Source organism: Moschus berezovskii, chromosome 13 (assembly GCF_049115385.1).
Source record: "Moschus berezovskii isolate FMDL1 chromosome 13, NW_MosBer_1.0, whole genome shotgun sequence".
NCBI lineage: Eukaryota > Metazoa > Chordata > Mammalia > Artiodactyla > Moschidae > Moschus > Moschus berezovskii.
In genome coordinates, this window is record NC_142472.1 from 39417574 (window position 1) to 39431690 (window position 14117).

Here is a 14117-nt window from a genome sequence, read left to right on the forward strand (position 1 = left end):
GAGGAGAAGGGGACGACAGAGAATGAGATGGCTGGATGGCATCACCAACTCAACGGAGATGAGTTTGAGTGAACTCCGGGAGTTGGTGATGGACAGGGAGGCGTGGCATGCTGTGACTCATGGGGTCACAAAGAGTCCGACACGACTGAGCGACTGAACTGAACTGAAACGTGACTGTTTGGGAATTTGGTGAAGGAAGGTGAGGTAGAATATTTTGATCTGACTGGGAAAATAGTTATTTTTTTAAATACCAGAAAAGTGTGATCATCCTTGACCTTCAGCTCAAATACCTCCCTGATAACACATTAGGGTTCAAAGAAAGCTTAGAGATGGCACTTTAAATGTCACAGCATGTTACTTAAGGGAGTAATTAATGGCTTGTAAATTATAAATATATGTATCAGATTATGTACGGAAGGAGGGGTTTTATGAGGTGTTGACTGAAGTGTTTGGTGTGCCAGTGACAACTGCTTTGTCAACCACAAAGATGATTAATGATAAAGTCTATTTCCAAAATATTTTGGGATAGAGATGCCCTAAAACATGTCACTTTGCTCATTCAGTTTCCAAAGTACTGACTGTACCAGGCTTGCCACCAGTCAAGCAAACGATCTCTGCCTCGAAGGAGCTTGCAGGGCACTAGTGAGAAGACTCGCACACACACCAGCGGGTGTAAGTGGGAGCCACTACAAGATGTACAGTCATCCAGGCACTCAGTAATTGTAAATACATTATATTGACCCAGGGGTTTCTGCAGAAAGGACTGCCTGTGGCCAGCAATTTGTTATGTAAGTGAATACTGAAACATTCCAGGTAACAAAAGATGTATTAATATATCTCTGGTCAATAAGTTGATAAAATGATTGTTCCCATTTCCTGGGACTGAGGAAAACATCCATACAGTGCGGCAGAACTTGCTTCAGTCAGAGGAAAAGCCATGAGTGAACTAACCGCTAGAGTGCCAGTCAGCAAGCCTTGTCTATAAAGGCCAGCCGTATCAGCCTCCACCAGCCAGGTGGTTTGTGTCACTCCACCCTTCTGCTCTTGCAGAGAAAGCAGCCATGGACTGCTTTCTGCTTACGTAAACAAATGAGCATGGCTACCTTCCAACCTGATTTACACACGGGGAAATTTAAATTTCATGATTTTCATGTGTTTAACAAAATTGATTTCCATGCCGCACCTCTCCCAACCATTTAAAGATTCTTTGCCCATGGGGCATGGTCTCCCTACGGTTGAGGAAAAGGGAGGTTTCAGGTTAAAACAAGGCTACACTGACCTCATATATCTCTTTCCAGATTTCTTCTCTTGTACCTCTTTTATAAGGAAAGCCTAATTCAGGCTCTAGTCCCTATTGAGTAGCTCAAAATGACCAGAAACCTTATTTTCACCCTTGAAGCCTGTTCCTTGATAATCTAAGATGCTTCAAATGCCATTTCTTATGGTAAGCAGCATAAATGAAATATTTCATTTAAAAGGCCCTGTTGACTCTGTGTAAATCCCCAAAGGTCTGTTACTTATTTTTATTTTATATTGTACTATATTTCATTTAAAGTGTTGTTTGTTTCAGGTGTATAGCAAAGTGATAGTCATATATATATATATATGAATTAACAAAAGCAGTTCCCATCTTTTGATGGGGTGTTCATGGTTTATAACATAAATGGCATTATTTTGAGAGAGGGATAACTTAGGTATAGCATTGGGTTTTTTTTCTTTTTGCAGCCTGAGGCAGTTGTAAAATAACAATGTAGCTTTTTACCACTGTGTATTCTATAGTATTTTTTCATTTTGTGAAATTTTAATTGTTAATGTTTTTGGCATTGTGCTTTGTACCATTTATTAAATAAAAATTTTTTTAAATTAATTAAATAAACAAATAAAAGGCCCTGTTGGATAAAGACTATTATCCCCATGTAACAAACAGGTGAGAGATTGATAGAGGTTTATGGCCTATTTCGGGTAATAAGTGACAGAGGAGGGACTTCAAGTTATAATCACAGCTCCATTTTTTTCTTGCCTTGTGCTATTAAAAAAGCACAACCAACCAAGTAAGTCCTACTTCTGGGATCTAGAATTCCTCTTATGTACGATTGTTTTAAGTTTCCATGACCCCCTGGAGAAGGGAATGGCAGCCCACTTCAGTATTCTTGCCTGGGAAATCACATTGACAGGAGCCTGGCAGGCTTCAGTCCATGTGGTTGCACAGAGTCGGATAGGACTGAGCAACACACATTAACTCTAAAGCCTGTGATTGAGGACTCGACTTCCTAAAGCACTAACCAGCAGTGGAACTAGTGGCTGGCTTTAATGGTTAGTGTACTGAGGGGAGGATAAGCCAGGTACACAGCAAGAAATAAGCCTTGCAGGCTGGCAGGAAGTTTACAAGGAGCACAAAAGGAAGGGAGGATGTGACACAATGAGAGGATGTCTTTATTTCCTAGGGCTACATGTGAATTATTATTCCTTAAATGAGACATTTTTTAAAAGGTGATTTGTATGCCCAGGAGTGCGATCGCTGGATCATATGGCAGTTCTATTTCCAGTTTTCTGAGGAATCTCCACACTATTCATTGCAGCACTGTTTATAATAGCCAGGACATGGAAGCAACCTAGATGTCCATCTGCAGATGAATGGATAAGAAAGCTTTGGTACATATACACAATGGAGTATTTCTCAGCCATCAAAAAGAATGCATTTGAATCAGTTTTAATGAGGTGGATGAAATTGGAGCCAATTATACAGAGTGAAGTAAGCCAGAAAGAAGAACATCAATACCGTATATTAACGCATATATATGGAATTTAGAAAAATGGTAACCTAAACCCTGTATAAGAGACTGCAAAAGAGACATAGGCATTTAGAACAGTCTTTGGGACTCTGTGGGAGAGGGTGAAGGTGGAATGATTGGAGAGAATGGAATTGTAGCATGTATATTATCATAAGTGACCAGTCCAGGTTCGACACATAAATTTTCCTCTGTTCATTTCTTTGCATTTGTGCTTTTTTAATGAAATTCTTTTTTAGAAATAAAAAAAAAAAAAAAAAAAGGTGATTTGTAAAATCTGAATATACATTCTCCAGAGGCAAAGAATATTTACCCCAGAAATTATATACCCATTCTACTCTGAACCTGAATACAAAGTTTGTAAGTTCCTTTCTTAATCAGATTTATTCCTTTCACAAAGGTTACAAATTTGAATTCATCTGTACAGTCACATACTTTTATGTAAAATAAAACGTAGCACCTTCACAGTTCCACATCTTCCCAGGCTAATGCTAAATCAGTACTGTCAGTAAGGCTCACCAAGAAGCAGTTCATTGACCCTGCAGGACTGAAGCAAAGTTATCACTCAAGTTCTTATTAAACACATCACTCAACGTCAATATAAAAATATTTATTGATAAAAAAATGAACCTGTACTGAAGTAACTTGTTGGAAGTTCCAGGAGCTTTTCTGTTGTTTCTCTGTCACTGAATTAAGCCCTTGATTTTTCATATTAAGGAGGGAAAGAAAAAAGCTCAGCACGTTAGTTGAAGCAGTTTCTTCCCCAGTCATGTTCACATTATTGATCCCACGCATGAAAAATACGAGGAGCTGTCCAGTGATAGTCTTTGGTTCTGAGAGAGGTATCCTAAGGACTGCTGCATTGAGGCAGGTTTGAAGTTTTCATCCAACACCTTTGCATCGAGTGGTCTTGCTGTGAAAAAAGAAATACCTTATTTTCAGTTTAAACAGGACCATTCAGGGATACAATTATGTGAACTGTCTTTAAAACCTAGATGCAAATTTCCTTATGCACTCTAGAGGGATAGTGAAGTCACATTTTGTTACAAATCAATGTTCTGTATCATAAAAGTACTTCCTGTATCTTAATGCTTGCTTGCTTTTAAATGGACAGTTTCTAGCCCACACCTCATGACAAAATGGAGGAAAGGTAAAATAGTGTGGCCTGCATATTAAACTGGCATATAAAAATCAGATTCTCCTGATTAGTGCCTAAAGTTATAATGGAATTCTTCAAATATGAATACAGTTGTCCCTCAGTATTGATAGGGAATTGGTTCTAGGATCCCCCCCCCAAGGATACCCCAATCTGTGGATGGTCAAGTTCCTTATATGAAATGGCAAAGCACTGGTATTTACATATGCACATCCTCTCATATATTTTAAGTCATCTCTAATCTACTTATAATATCTAATACAGTATAAATACTATGTAAACAGTGGCAAATTCAATATAAGTTCCATATAAATAGTTGGCGCATGGCAAATTCAAGTTTTGCTTTTGGAACTTTCTGGAGTTTTTTTTCCCTTGAATATTTTTGATCTGAGATTGGCTGCATTAATGGATGTGGAACTGACAGATATATGGAGGGTCTCCTGTATATAGTCATAGCTGTCCTCTCTGGAGGTTCACTGGTATCCATGTCAACAGTGTACTTTTGTATAAATACTCAGCTTTTTAGATTCTCGGATTTTAAGAGTTCTTACCTTTTCCTGTTCTTAACTGATGTGTAATCTCTCAATTGTACTATTTCCCTCTCTAATAATCAAAACTCTTTATGTTTAGCTTTGAGACAATATTAGGCAAAAAGGTCCATCTCCCTCCTATTTTACACCCTCTCCTCCTGTCGCCCTGCAGCTTAAAGGAACTGATTTCAGCCCCTCCCCCCCCACCGAAATCAGCTTAAAGGAACTGATTTCAGCTAAGTAGCATTAACTCCCCAACCCCGCCAACCCCAACCTCTTCTTCTGCGCCCTCACAGCAGAAGAGTTAGGAAAATGAAGTGGTCTGAAACACTTTCTCCTGCTGTTAAATGAAGGCAGGATGAGGCATAAAGATGATAGTGGAGTTTTAAGCAAAATGGGGAAAAGAAACAGGCTGACAATAGTCACATTTAGTAAAATACTTATAAACTACAACCATTTCAAACTTGCTCTATGTTTTTTCCATACCTTTGTATTAAAAACTCGAGATTTATTCTCGACTTCCAAGGTTTGTGCATCACTTTCTTTGTAGTAACTTTCTGTTCCAATGGTATCCATAATATTGCTTCCACAATTCTGTGTATTATAGCCACTATCCATCTGCCAGGAATGAGGAGAGAGAAAAATCACCACAGATAACACCGCAAACTAATTCACTTAACCACAAAATTTATTTTCAGAAACTTTTAAGTAAATTTATTTTAGAATATTTATATAAAATGTTATATATATATACATATAAGATATGGCTTATATAATTAAATATAAAGACCATTTAAAAACATTAAATATATCACTTTATATATATCATTCACAACTGAACACTACAAGTAATATTTAATATTGATTATATTGAATTTTAAAAGCAATATGTAAACATAAAAGGTAGTTCTACATAGAACTATTTGTTCTTCAAAGTAGTTACTACAATTCCTTCTAATAAAATACATCTTGTAATTTTCTTTAAAATCAGTGAACAAGGCACCAAGAACATACTTTTCTGTTATTTTGTGCTCACACCCAGTGGATGAAAATAAAAATAAAATACAATCAACTTCTTGCAATTTATTTAGTAAGCTTGTCTCTACAGGTTTACTTGCATCTCTAAATAAAATTTAGCTAAAAGGCATGCTACCTTTAAGAGGATTCAAAACAACACATTTTTAAAAGATGTCCTATACTCTAACCTATTGTTGAAATAAACACTCTTACCTTCATAATAATACCATGTATATATGATAGCTCTAGATGTTAGCTCAACTTTTCATTTTAATTAAAATTGTAGCATTCAACAACACACTGTTACAGCCCAAAAGAGCAAAAGAAAAAAAGGGACTCTAGCAAACTTCAATTTTGGTACAAATAGGACAAATATTTATTTTGTGAGGGCCTAAAAAAGTGCCAGGCCCCGTATGGCACTCAGTGTAATATCATTCTCGTTTTCTCCCTGTAATACCCTATGAACTGCACAGATGAGGAGACTGAGGCTCAGGAAGGACAGCTGTCACAGTGTTGGAATGAGGTGAGGAAGAGTCGGGCCCCCTTGCCTCTGTCCACGCACTGCGCACACGGCACTTAATAGCACAGCGCTGAGCACCAAACAGCAACCCACAAGGCAGTCATCATGCACTTACTCCCCTGATATGCCAACTATGATCAGCTAAGGGAAAACTACATTTGCCCCCAGCACCAACATCAGAATAGCCTAGAAAGTCCATTCTATCATCATCTTAAGAAAAATGTTTCCAGTTTTCAGAGATGGATGCATGGTCACTCCTGGGAGTCACACTCCATCTGAACAAAGCCCTTGTGATGTAGGGAAGACGGTACACAGGGTGTCTGCTCTACTCTCTAGGAAGGAAAGGATCACAGGTGCCCAAAAGGTAACATGGTGGCTGACCCCCTCCAGTGCCCCCCGCCAGCGCCCATCTAGGCCACTACTAATGTCAGTGCATACTGTGTGCCAACTAGACAACACAGGTCACCTCACCACTCCCCACAGGCCTCAGGGGAGGCAACACAATATTCCAAACTCTGGAAAGCCAGTGTGACTGAAACAGAGAAGGAAGGGAAACAAAGCTGGAGAGTAAAGCCAAGGCCAGACCATGCAATGCTTTGCCAGCCACGCTACAGATTTCTAAATTAATGCCAAGGGCAAAACAAGCAACAATAACAAAAAAAGCTTAGAAATGCAAGATGCAGAAATAAAAACTCAATAGAAGGGTTATTATATAAAGTTGAGCAAATTTCCCCCAGATTAGAACAAAAGAGGGTTAAAAACAAAAAACAGTGAAATGATTTGTTTAAATTAGAGAATCAAAAGGACTTCTGAAGAGAACAGTGAAAATCGAAGATAATATTCAAGAAAAGATCCAAGAAGTGAAGGGCAAGAGTTTACAGATCATAAGGAACTGAGTGCCCAGTACAACTGATGAAAAGGAACCCACACCAAAGAATCACTGAAATTTCAGGACCCTTTACTCCAGAAAGGGATAAAATGAGACCAGTGTAAAAAGATGAACCATTAAAATGGTTTCAGATCTTTCACCAGCAACATTGAAAACAGAATCAACGAAACAACGCTGTCAAAGTCTGAAGGGCAATTATTTCCAAATTCTTCAATGTGACAGAACAAAGATAAATCAGCAGAAGTGCAGTATCTTGAAAAATGGACTTTTCCTTAGAAAGCTACTGGAAAATGTGTTCCAGTCACGTGAGAAGCAAGCCTGGAAAGAGAAGAATGGGGCACAGGACGTGGGAGAGGTTGAGGAAACTTTTCAGGATGAAGGGATACTCCAGGAATACAGCTGTGTTCCATGCCTGGAGGCCAACCCGTCACAATAAAGCACGTCAAAAGGCCCTGAGAAACGTGGCCAGTTTTGAATATCAGGACTACCTCTGTGGTTGGAAGAAAAGAATGTATGAAAATATTTTTAAACTACAAAATTTTCTGCTAACAGATAAAGCCCAAAAGGTAAAACTGAAACTGGCAGATACCACGGACAGAACGAACTATGTTCTAGCTTGCTAAGGAAGGAGACTCGTAAATGGGGAGAGAAGGCCTCTAAGATAGGCTGGGACATCCCTGCAGTTACTCAGGGAAAGAGTGGATGGCAATTTAGCAGTAAGACAGGCTCCCAGTGGGTGGTTGGGCTAGATGATTAATTTGTATGTCCATGAAAGTATTTTCTAGTGCTTCTATAAGAGTTCTGAAAGAAAGGAAGAAAAAAAGAGAGCAAAAAAGTTAACGATACTTTTAAGACTAAGTTTGACCTGATGTGCTTCTTTATTTAGGAACCAAATTTAGAAGCTGGAAATATGTAAAGGTGATTCTAGTGTATTTTTCTAATCAATGATCCTAGAAGTTAGGATAGACAATATAGGCATAAAATATGAGCAAAGGAGTATATGTAATTTGGAGTCATTTAAAAATCCCTCCATGAGTTTTAAACTTTATCATGTCAAAACTGACAGCACTATAGCATTATAGAGTTGTGAGGATTAGATGGATTAGTATAAACGAGGTTGGAAGAGTGTCTGGCACAGTGGAAGACTGTGTATTAACTATTACTACGGATCAGTATTAACTTAAAGAATGTGGACTCTAAAGCCAGACTGCCAGGATTTGAGTCTTGGTTTGACCACTTACTAACTACAAAGGCAATTTACTGATCCTCTCTGACCCTGAGTTTCCTCATCTGTAAAATGGGGACAACAGTACATCTATTTCATAGGATTATTGTGAAGGTTAAACAAAGTAACACATGTAAGGTACTTGAAATAATGCCTGGTATATTTTAAGAGCTACATAAGTGTTAGACATTGTTACTGTGAAATGGGAGGTAGAATCACCTTTCTGACTATTTTAAAGTTCTTTCAAAACTCCCAACTCAAAGAATATGGCAATTAATGACACAAATGTCTTTATGAAAGGAAGTTGCTAGCTGTGAACTGTATTTGTCCAATGAATCATGCCTTCCTGATATTTGATACTACAAAATTGGAAATGTATGATTAAATGAAAAACGGTGGTTATAAATCACGTTTTTTAAAAGTACAAAAAAAATACATAAAATTATTCTCAACTATGTCGTCTCCCTTAATCATATAAAAGAAAAAACCAAAACTATTGTATTTTTAGAATACAAAGCTACACCACAAACTGAATTCCTTCGGAACTAGCTCCACAGGAAAGAAAGGTGAACTCTGACAAGTTGCCAGACTTTAGCAGTTTTCTGCTCTCTTTTCCTACTCCAAAGAATTATCAGTGAATATGATTATTAAATATGCATCGCCAGGCCAGAGAAAACAACCCTCTTGATATCATCTAGTGCTGATTTAAAAAAACAATATATAACGCTGTAGGTTTCACATTTAGCCTATTTCTCTCTCTCTTTTTTTTTGGCCATGACCCAGGACATGTCCAATCTTAGTTGCTGGCCAGGGATCAAACCCACGACACCTACAGTGGAAGCCAGGAGTCTTAATCACGGGAAGGCTAGCTCCCAAACCCATTTTCTTTCTTACTATAATCCTATAAAGGAAAGTCTAGAGAACACCAAGGGAGCAAGGAAAGGACTCCAGAACATTCAAACACCTTACCTGAATGTTACTGCTTTCACAGGGAAGGACACTGCTTTCTGCGAGAGGGGACAAGCACATGTGAGAGTTTTCAATACTGAAAGCGATCCCGCTCACGGAATCGGTCGCGGGTAAATTCCCATTATGAACCGGCTCCTTCATCCAGGTGGTCTCATCCGCTATCTCGATGGGATCGACCATATCCACAGTGTTATTCTCCTTCTCACTCTCCACCTGCAGCAGTTCCAGTTCTTTCTCAGAAGCTCCGGACTGGCTCTGGGTAATAGACACAGCGGTCACCACCAAACGCGCACCGCACGGAGAAGCGTCGCCGCCCAACTGCGGCAGGTGGACTCCAGCCATGCCCCTGGCTGGGGAGGAGGCGTCTGTGGAAGGAACAGCTGCCTGCTCTTCTTCATCTTCGCTACGAGCCTCCAGAGTAAAAGGGACCCGAATCAGTGAGGTCCGATACTGAGCACCTCCTCTGCACATCTCCAGTCTCATAGGAGACCAATTTTTAATCGGTGAGCAGCCATCTATGTAAGGACTTCTGATATATGGATTGGTGATCCCATTACAGTTGGTTCCAGATGAAGCATCAGGAGAATGAAAAGGAAACTTCCTTTGTTCTAAAAGATAGGGAGGGGGGAAAAAAAAGATGGGGAAGAAAAATCACCTCATGAGAAATGGAAAAGCCATTACTAAATGGTCATCATCACAGTCCGTGACAGCAAAACCAGATGTCTCTAACAGTGGTGATGTTTCCTGAAGTGAAATTTTGGTGTCAAAAATAATAGCACAAACAAATGTGTATCCATAGGCAGGGCAAGGCTCTTCAAGCTCTGGCGCTTTCCCTTTCGTAGTTAAACAAAATATTTTATTCCCTGAAAATCATTTCCTCACAAACATATTGTTACAGCAATGCTGTTCAAATCCAAGATATAGAACAAACCAGCTGCAAAATAACCTGGTAAATGAAATATGTAATAATCTGTTTGTCTTTAGGTAAAATACTACCCACGCTTGCGTGCTAAGTTGCTTGAGTCACTTGAGTTGCTAAGTCACTTCAGTCGTGTCGACTCTGTGCAACTCTATGGACAGTAGCCCGCCAGGCTCCTCTGTCCATGGGGATTCTCCAGGCAAGAATACTGGAGTGGGTTGCCATGCCCTCCTCCAGGGGATCTTCCCAACCCAGGGATTGAACCTGTGTCTCTCATGTCTCCTGTATTGACAGACAGGTTCTTTACCACTAGCACCAGCTGGGAAGCCCCAGGTGGGCACTGTAAGCAACATTAAAAGGCAAACAAAAGACTGCACAACGATGTCTGCAAAAATAAAGAGCTTCATGATGGTAAACAAAATTATAAAAATGCCTTAAAAGTTAATCGTTTTTTAGCCTAATAAAAACAAAAGCTTAAAAAATGGGCAAAGCACATAAACAATCCTCCCAATGGTAAATGAACTCATGAAGTGTTTGGCCACACAAATAATAAAGAGTAGGGAAATTAAAGCAATGAGTGGCCATTGGTTGAACAAAAATTCTGATGTCTGAACCAATAATGCCTTCACCTTCCCAAACAAATGACCAATAAACATTTGGAAAGAATTCTACATTGTAATAAATTAAAGATGAAGAAATTAAAGCAGTAAGAGACCTTTTTGTAATGCACCGAATCAACAAACATCATAAAGAATCAAACAATCAAAAAACATCAAAAAGAACACTGGGAAGACCAGTGTTGCCAAATGGGGAAAAATAACTTCCTCACACACCACTGATGAAAATTTCAACTGGTTCAATTTCTTAGGAAGAAAATCTGACAAAATTCCTCAAGAGCTTAAAAACAATCATCCCTGGCTCACCAAATAATTCTACTTCTGAGATTTTAACCTAAAGAAATAAATATATACAATACAATGTATATACAAGGACAAATTAGAAATAATCTAAATGTTTATCAATGATTAAAAACAAAGGTACATCCATGAAATGGAATATCATACAGTGATTCAAAATCATGATTTCAAACAATAATAAATGACTTGGATGACTTATGAATACTTATAATAAAAAGCTTTTATGGCAAAACCAACCAATATAATATTGTAAAATAATTTGCCTCCAATAAAAAATAAATTAATTACCTAAAAAAAAAAATAAAAGCTTTGTGAAAAAAGCAGGATATAGAACTGTGTGTGTGTGTTCATATATGAGTGGAGATATATATGCACATATATACCTGTACATATATAAGGGGAAGACTAACAAAATTAGTTTTCAGTTTTCTAACTGTATTTACCATGAACAGATTTTTGTAAATTGTGAATGATTTTCAACAAGTGCTATGCTGCTGCTGCTGCTGCTAAGTCACTTCAGTCGTGTCCGACTCTGTGTGACCCCATAGACGGCAGCCCACCAGGCTCCCCTGTCCCTGGGATTCTCCAGGCAAGAACACTGGAGTGGGTTGCCATTGCCTTCTCCAACAAGTGCTATACTTTTTTAAAAAGAAACTGATATAGTGTAAAGAGAAAGATGTAAATCCTCCCATATTATATTCACCTAAAAACCTTATGAAACAAATACACTTTTACAAAATATAAATATCTGATTGTGTGTGCGTGCCAGGTCACTTGAGTTGTGTCCGACTCTTGGCGACCCTATGGACTGCAGCACGTCAGGCTCCTCTGTCCTTCAATCTCTCATGTCTCCTGCGTTGGCAGATGGGCTCTTTACCACCAGCACCAGCTGAGAGGCCCGAATATCTGATTACCAAAGTCTGAATGACGCAGTGGAGGGCATTCAAAACCAACTTACCTCTGTAACTGCCATCTTTCTTTGATTCTGCTTGTAAGATATTTGATATAAACAGTGCTAGTCAAATTACCTGTATCTGACATGAGAGCAAAACCTTGCTGAGAATTTCAGGCTTTGAAAGTAAACTGTTCCTTTTGTTAAAAAATAAAAAAAACCCAGGTTTCTAAATTTCAAAAGGGTTAGTAGTCATTTGGAGGTCTATAGTTAGAACAAGCTAAAAAAAATGGCCTCGGTAATAATAAACACTGATAATATAAAAATTTTAATTGGGCATTTTATTACAAGACATACCTGAGAGTGGATTCTTTCCTATTTGAAACGCAACTGGTGAGAAAGTAGGTGAAGAAATTGGTGAAGGATTGGTGATGCTTCCCAAACTGTATCTTTTTGCACTATCCTGAATAGGGCTAGAAGAAAACTGCCCCTGTGATAAAATTAAATAAACAAAATTATAGGGTTCTCCTCCTTAGCTCTGTGACACCAAGTGTATAAGCTGAGTTGTATAATTTTGGTTAGTCATCAGAGAGCAAGATGCCACCTTTGCTTTGTGGCAAAAGGCAAGACATCAAAAGGCATGCCCATAGACACAGAAAAAAAGCTTATGGTTACCAAAGGGGAAGGCGGGGAGGAATAAACAAGGAGTTTGGGATGAACATATACACACTGCTGCTGCTGCTGCTGCTGCTAAGTCGCTTCAGTCGTGTCCGACTCTGTGCGACCCCATAGACGGCAGCCGACCAGGCTCCCCTGTCCCTGGGATTCTCCAGGCAAGAACACTGGAGTAGGTTGCCATTTCCTTCTCCAATGTGTGAAAGTGAAAGAGAAGTCGCTCAGTTGTATCCAACTCTTAGCGACCCCACAGACTGCAGCCAACCAGGCTCCTCTGTCCATGCGATTTTCCAGGCAAGAGTACTGGAGTGGCTTGCCATTGCCTTCTCCACATACACACTACTATATATAAAATAGTTAATTAACAAGGACCTACTGTTTAGCACAGGAAACTATACTTGATATTTCGTAATAACTTACATGGGAAAAGAATCTGAAAAAAATAAATACATATGTATGTATAACTGAATCGCTTTGCTGTACGCTTGAAACGAACACAACAATGTAATTCAACTATACTTTAATAAGAAGAAGAAAGATAAAAAAAAGAAAAAAAGACACCAAAAGGCAAGGCATCTTGTGAGGATAGTTAAGAAGACTGTCCCAAAATTTTGAAACAGAATAGACTAGACAGATAAAATATAAATATACCATATTTACACAAACCATTATACTAAGTAGCAGTTTATGAAAAAAATTAAGTTATTCCACTACTACCAATCTAGTTGTGTTATGCTGAAAATCTTCTATAGTTCAGTGAATAACTTACACTGAAATTTCTTGAGACTCATTTACCTCTAAATACACAGTTGGAGAGTGACCAAAACCATTCCTATACCTAATGACAAAATGTGAACTGGCCTAACCCACATGAAATAGAAAACCCAACAGAAAATGAATCATTCCTCTTGAGAGCAACAGGAACTTCTAGGTCCAAGATGCCTACAGCCAACCAACCAGCCACTGTTAGTCCACGTCTTACCGAACTCGGGGTCTGCACAGGGCTCCTACACTGCACAGGAGATAACTCTATTGAATAAAAAACCTCAAGTGACGCCCGGGCGCCACTACGAGGACTTCTGGGAGAAGCTGGAGGTAAGGAGTCAGAGATACTTCCGTTGCCATCTAAAAAGAGCTTTCTTCTGAGGGATGAAGAACTGAGGTTTCCAGGAGACTGATCTGCAAATTCATCAGCTCTAAAATAGTCACCTACATTTAATATTAACAGAATAAAAGGCAGAGCTAGTCATTCGGAAGAGCAGTTATATTTTAGTTGTCTGATTTTTTTTTTTTAAACAGTCTGTATTATGTTTTAATTTTTTTTTTTTTTTTCAAAAAAAGGGCAAACGTTTAACTGCATAGGTGCTGTTTGAAATCCTTTTTTGAGTGTTTCCTTATCAGTATGGGTAGTATCAATAAGATGTGTCCGTGAACAGTTTATGTCTATAGTTAAGTTCATTATGACAAAAAGGCTAATTCAGGCCTTATTAAAGAAAAATAAGAAATTCCAGGATGGCTTCCCCACCTCTTTAAAAAGACGTATTGCCACAGATCCCCATTTACAAAAAAAGCATTAAAACAAAATCTTTTATTTAAGCTATTAAAGGTTTAAACAAATA

At 38.5% G+C, this 14117-nt stretch overlaps 1 protein-coding gene across 1 annotated transcript in view; it reads right to left on the reverse strand.

The window, feature by feature from the left end:
• Window positions 1-3383: 3383 nt before the first annotated feature.
• BORA (BORA aurora kinase A activator) overlaps window positions 3384-14117 on the reverse strand; it is a 32646-nt gene continuing 21912 nt past the window's right edge. Inside the window, exons 8-12 of the mRNA XM_055426449.2 lie at window positions 13481-13707; window positions 12181-12313; window positions 9096-9703; window positions 4962-5093; window positions 3384-3702 (exon numbers count right to left, since the gene is read on the reverse strand). Coding sequence (XP_055282424.2) covers window positions 3637-3702; window positions 4962-5093; window positions 9096-9703; window positions 12181-12313; window positions 13481-13707 — 1166 coding nt within the window. The 3' untranslated portion in view covers window positions 3384-3636. The remainder of the gene's footprint in view (window positions 3703-4961; window positions 5094-9095; window positions 9704-12180; window positions 12314-13480; window positions 13708-14117) is intronic.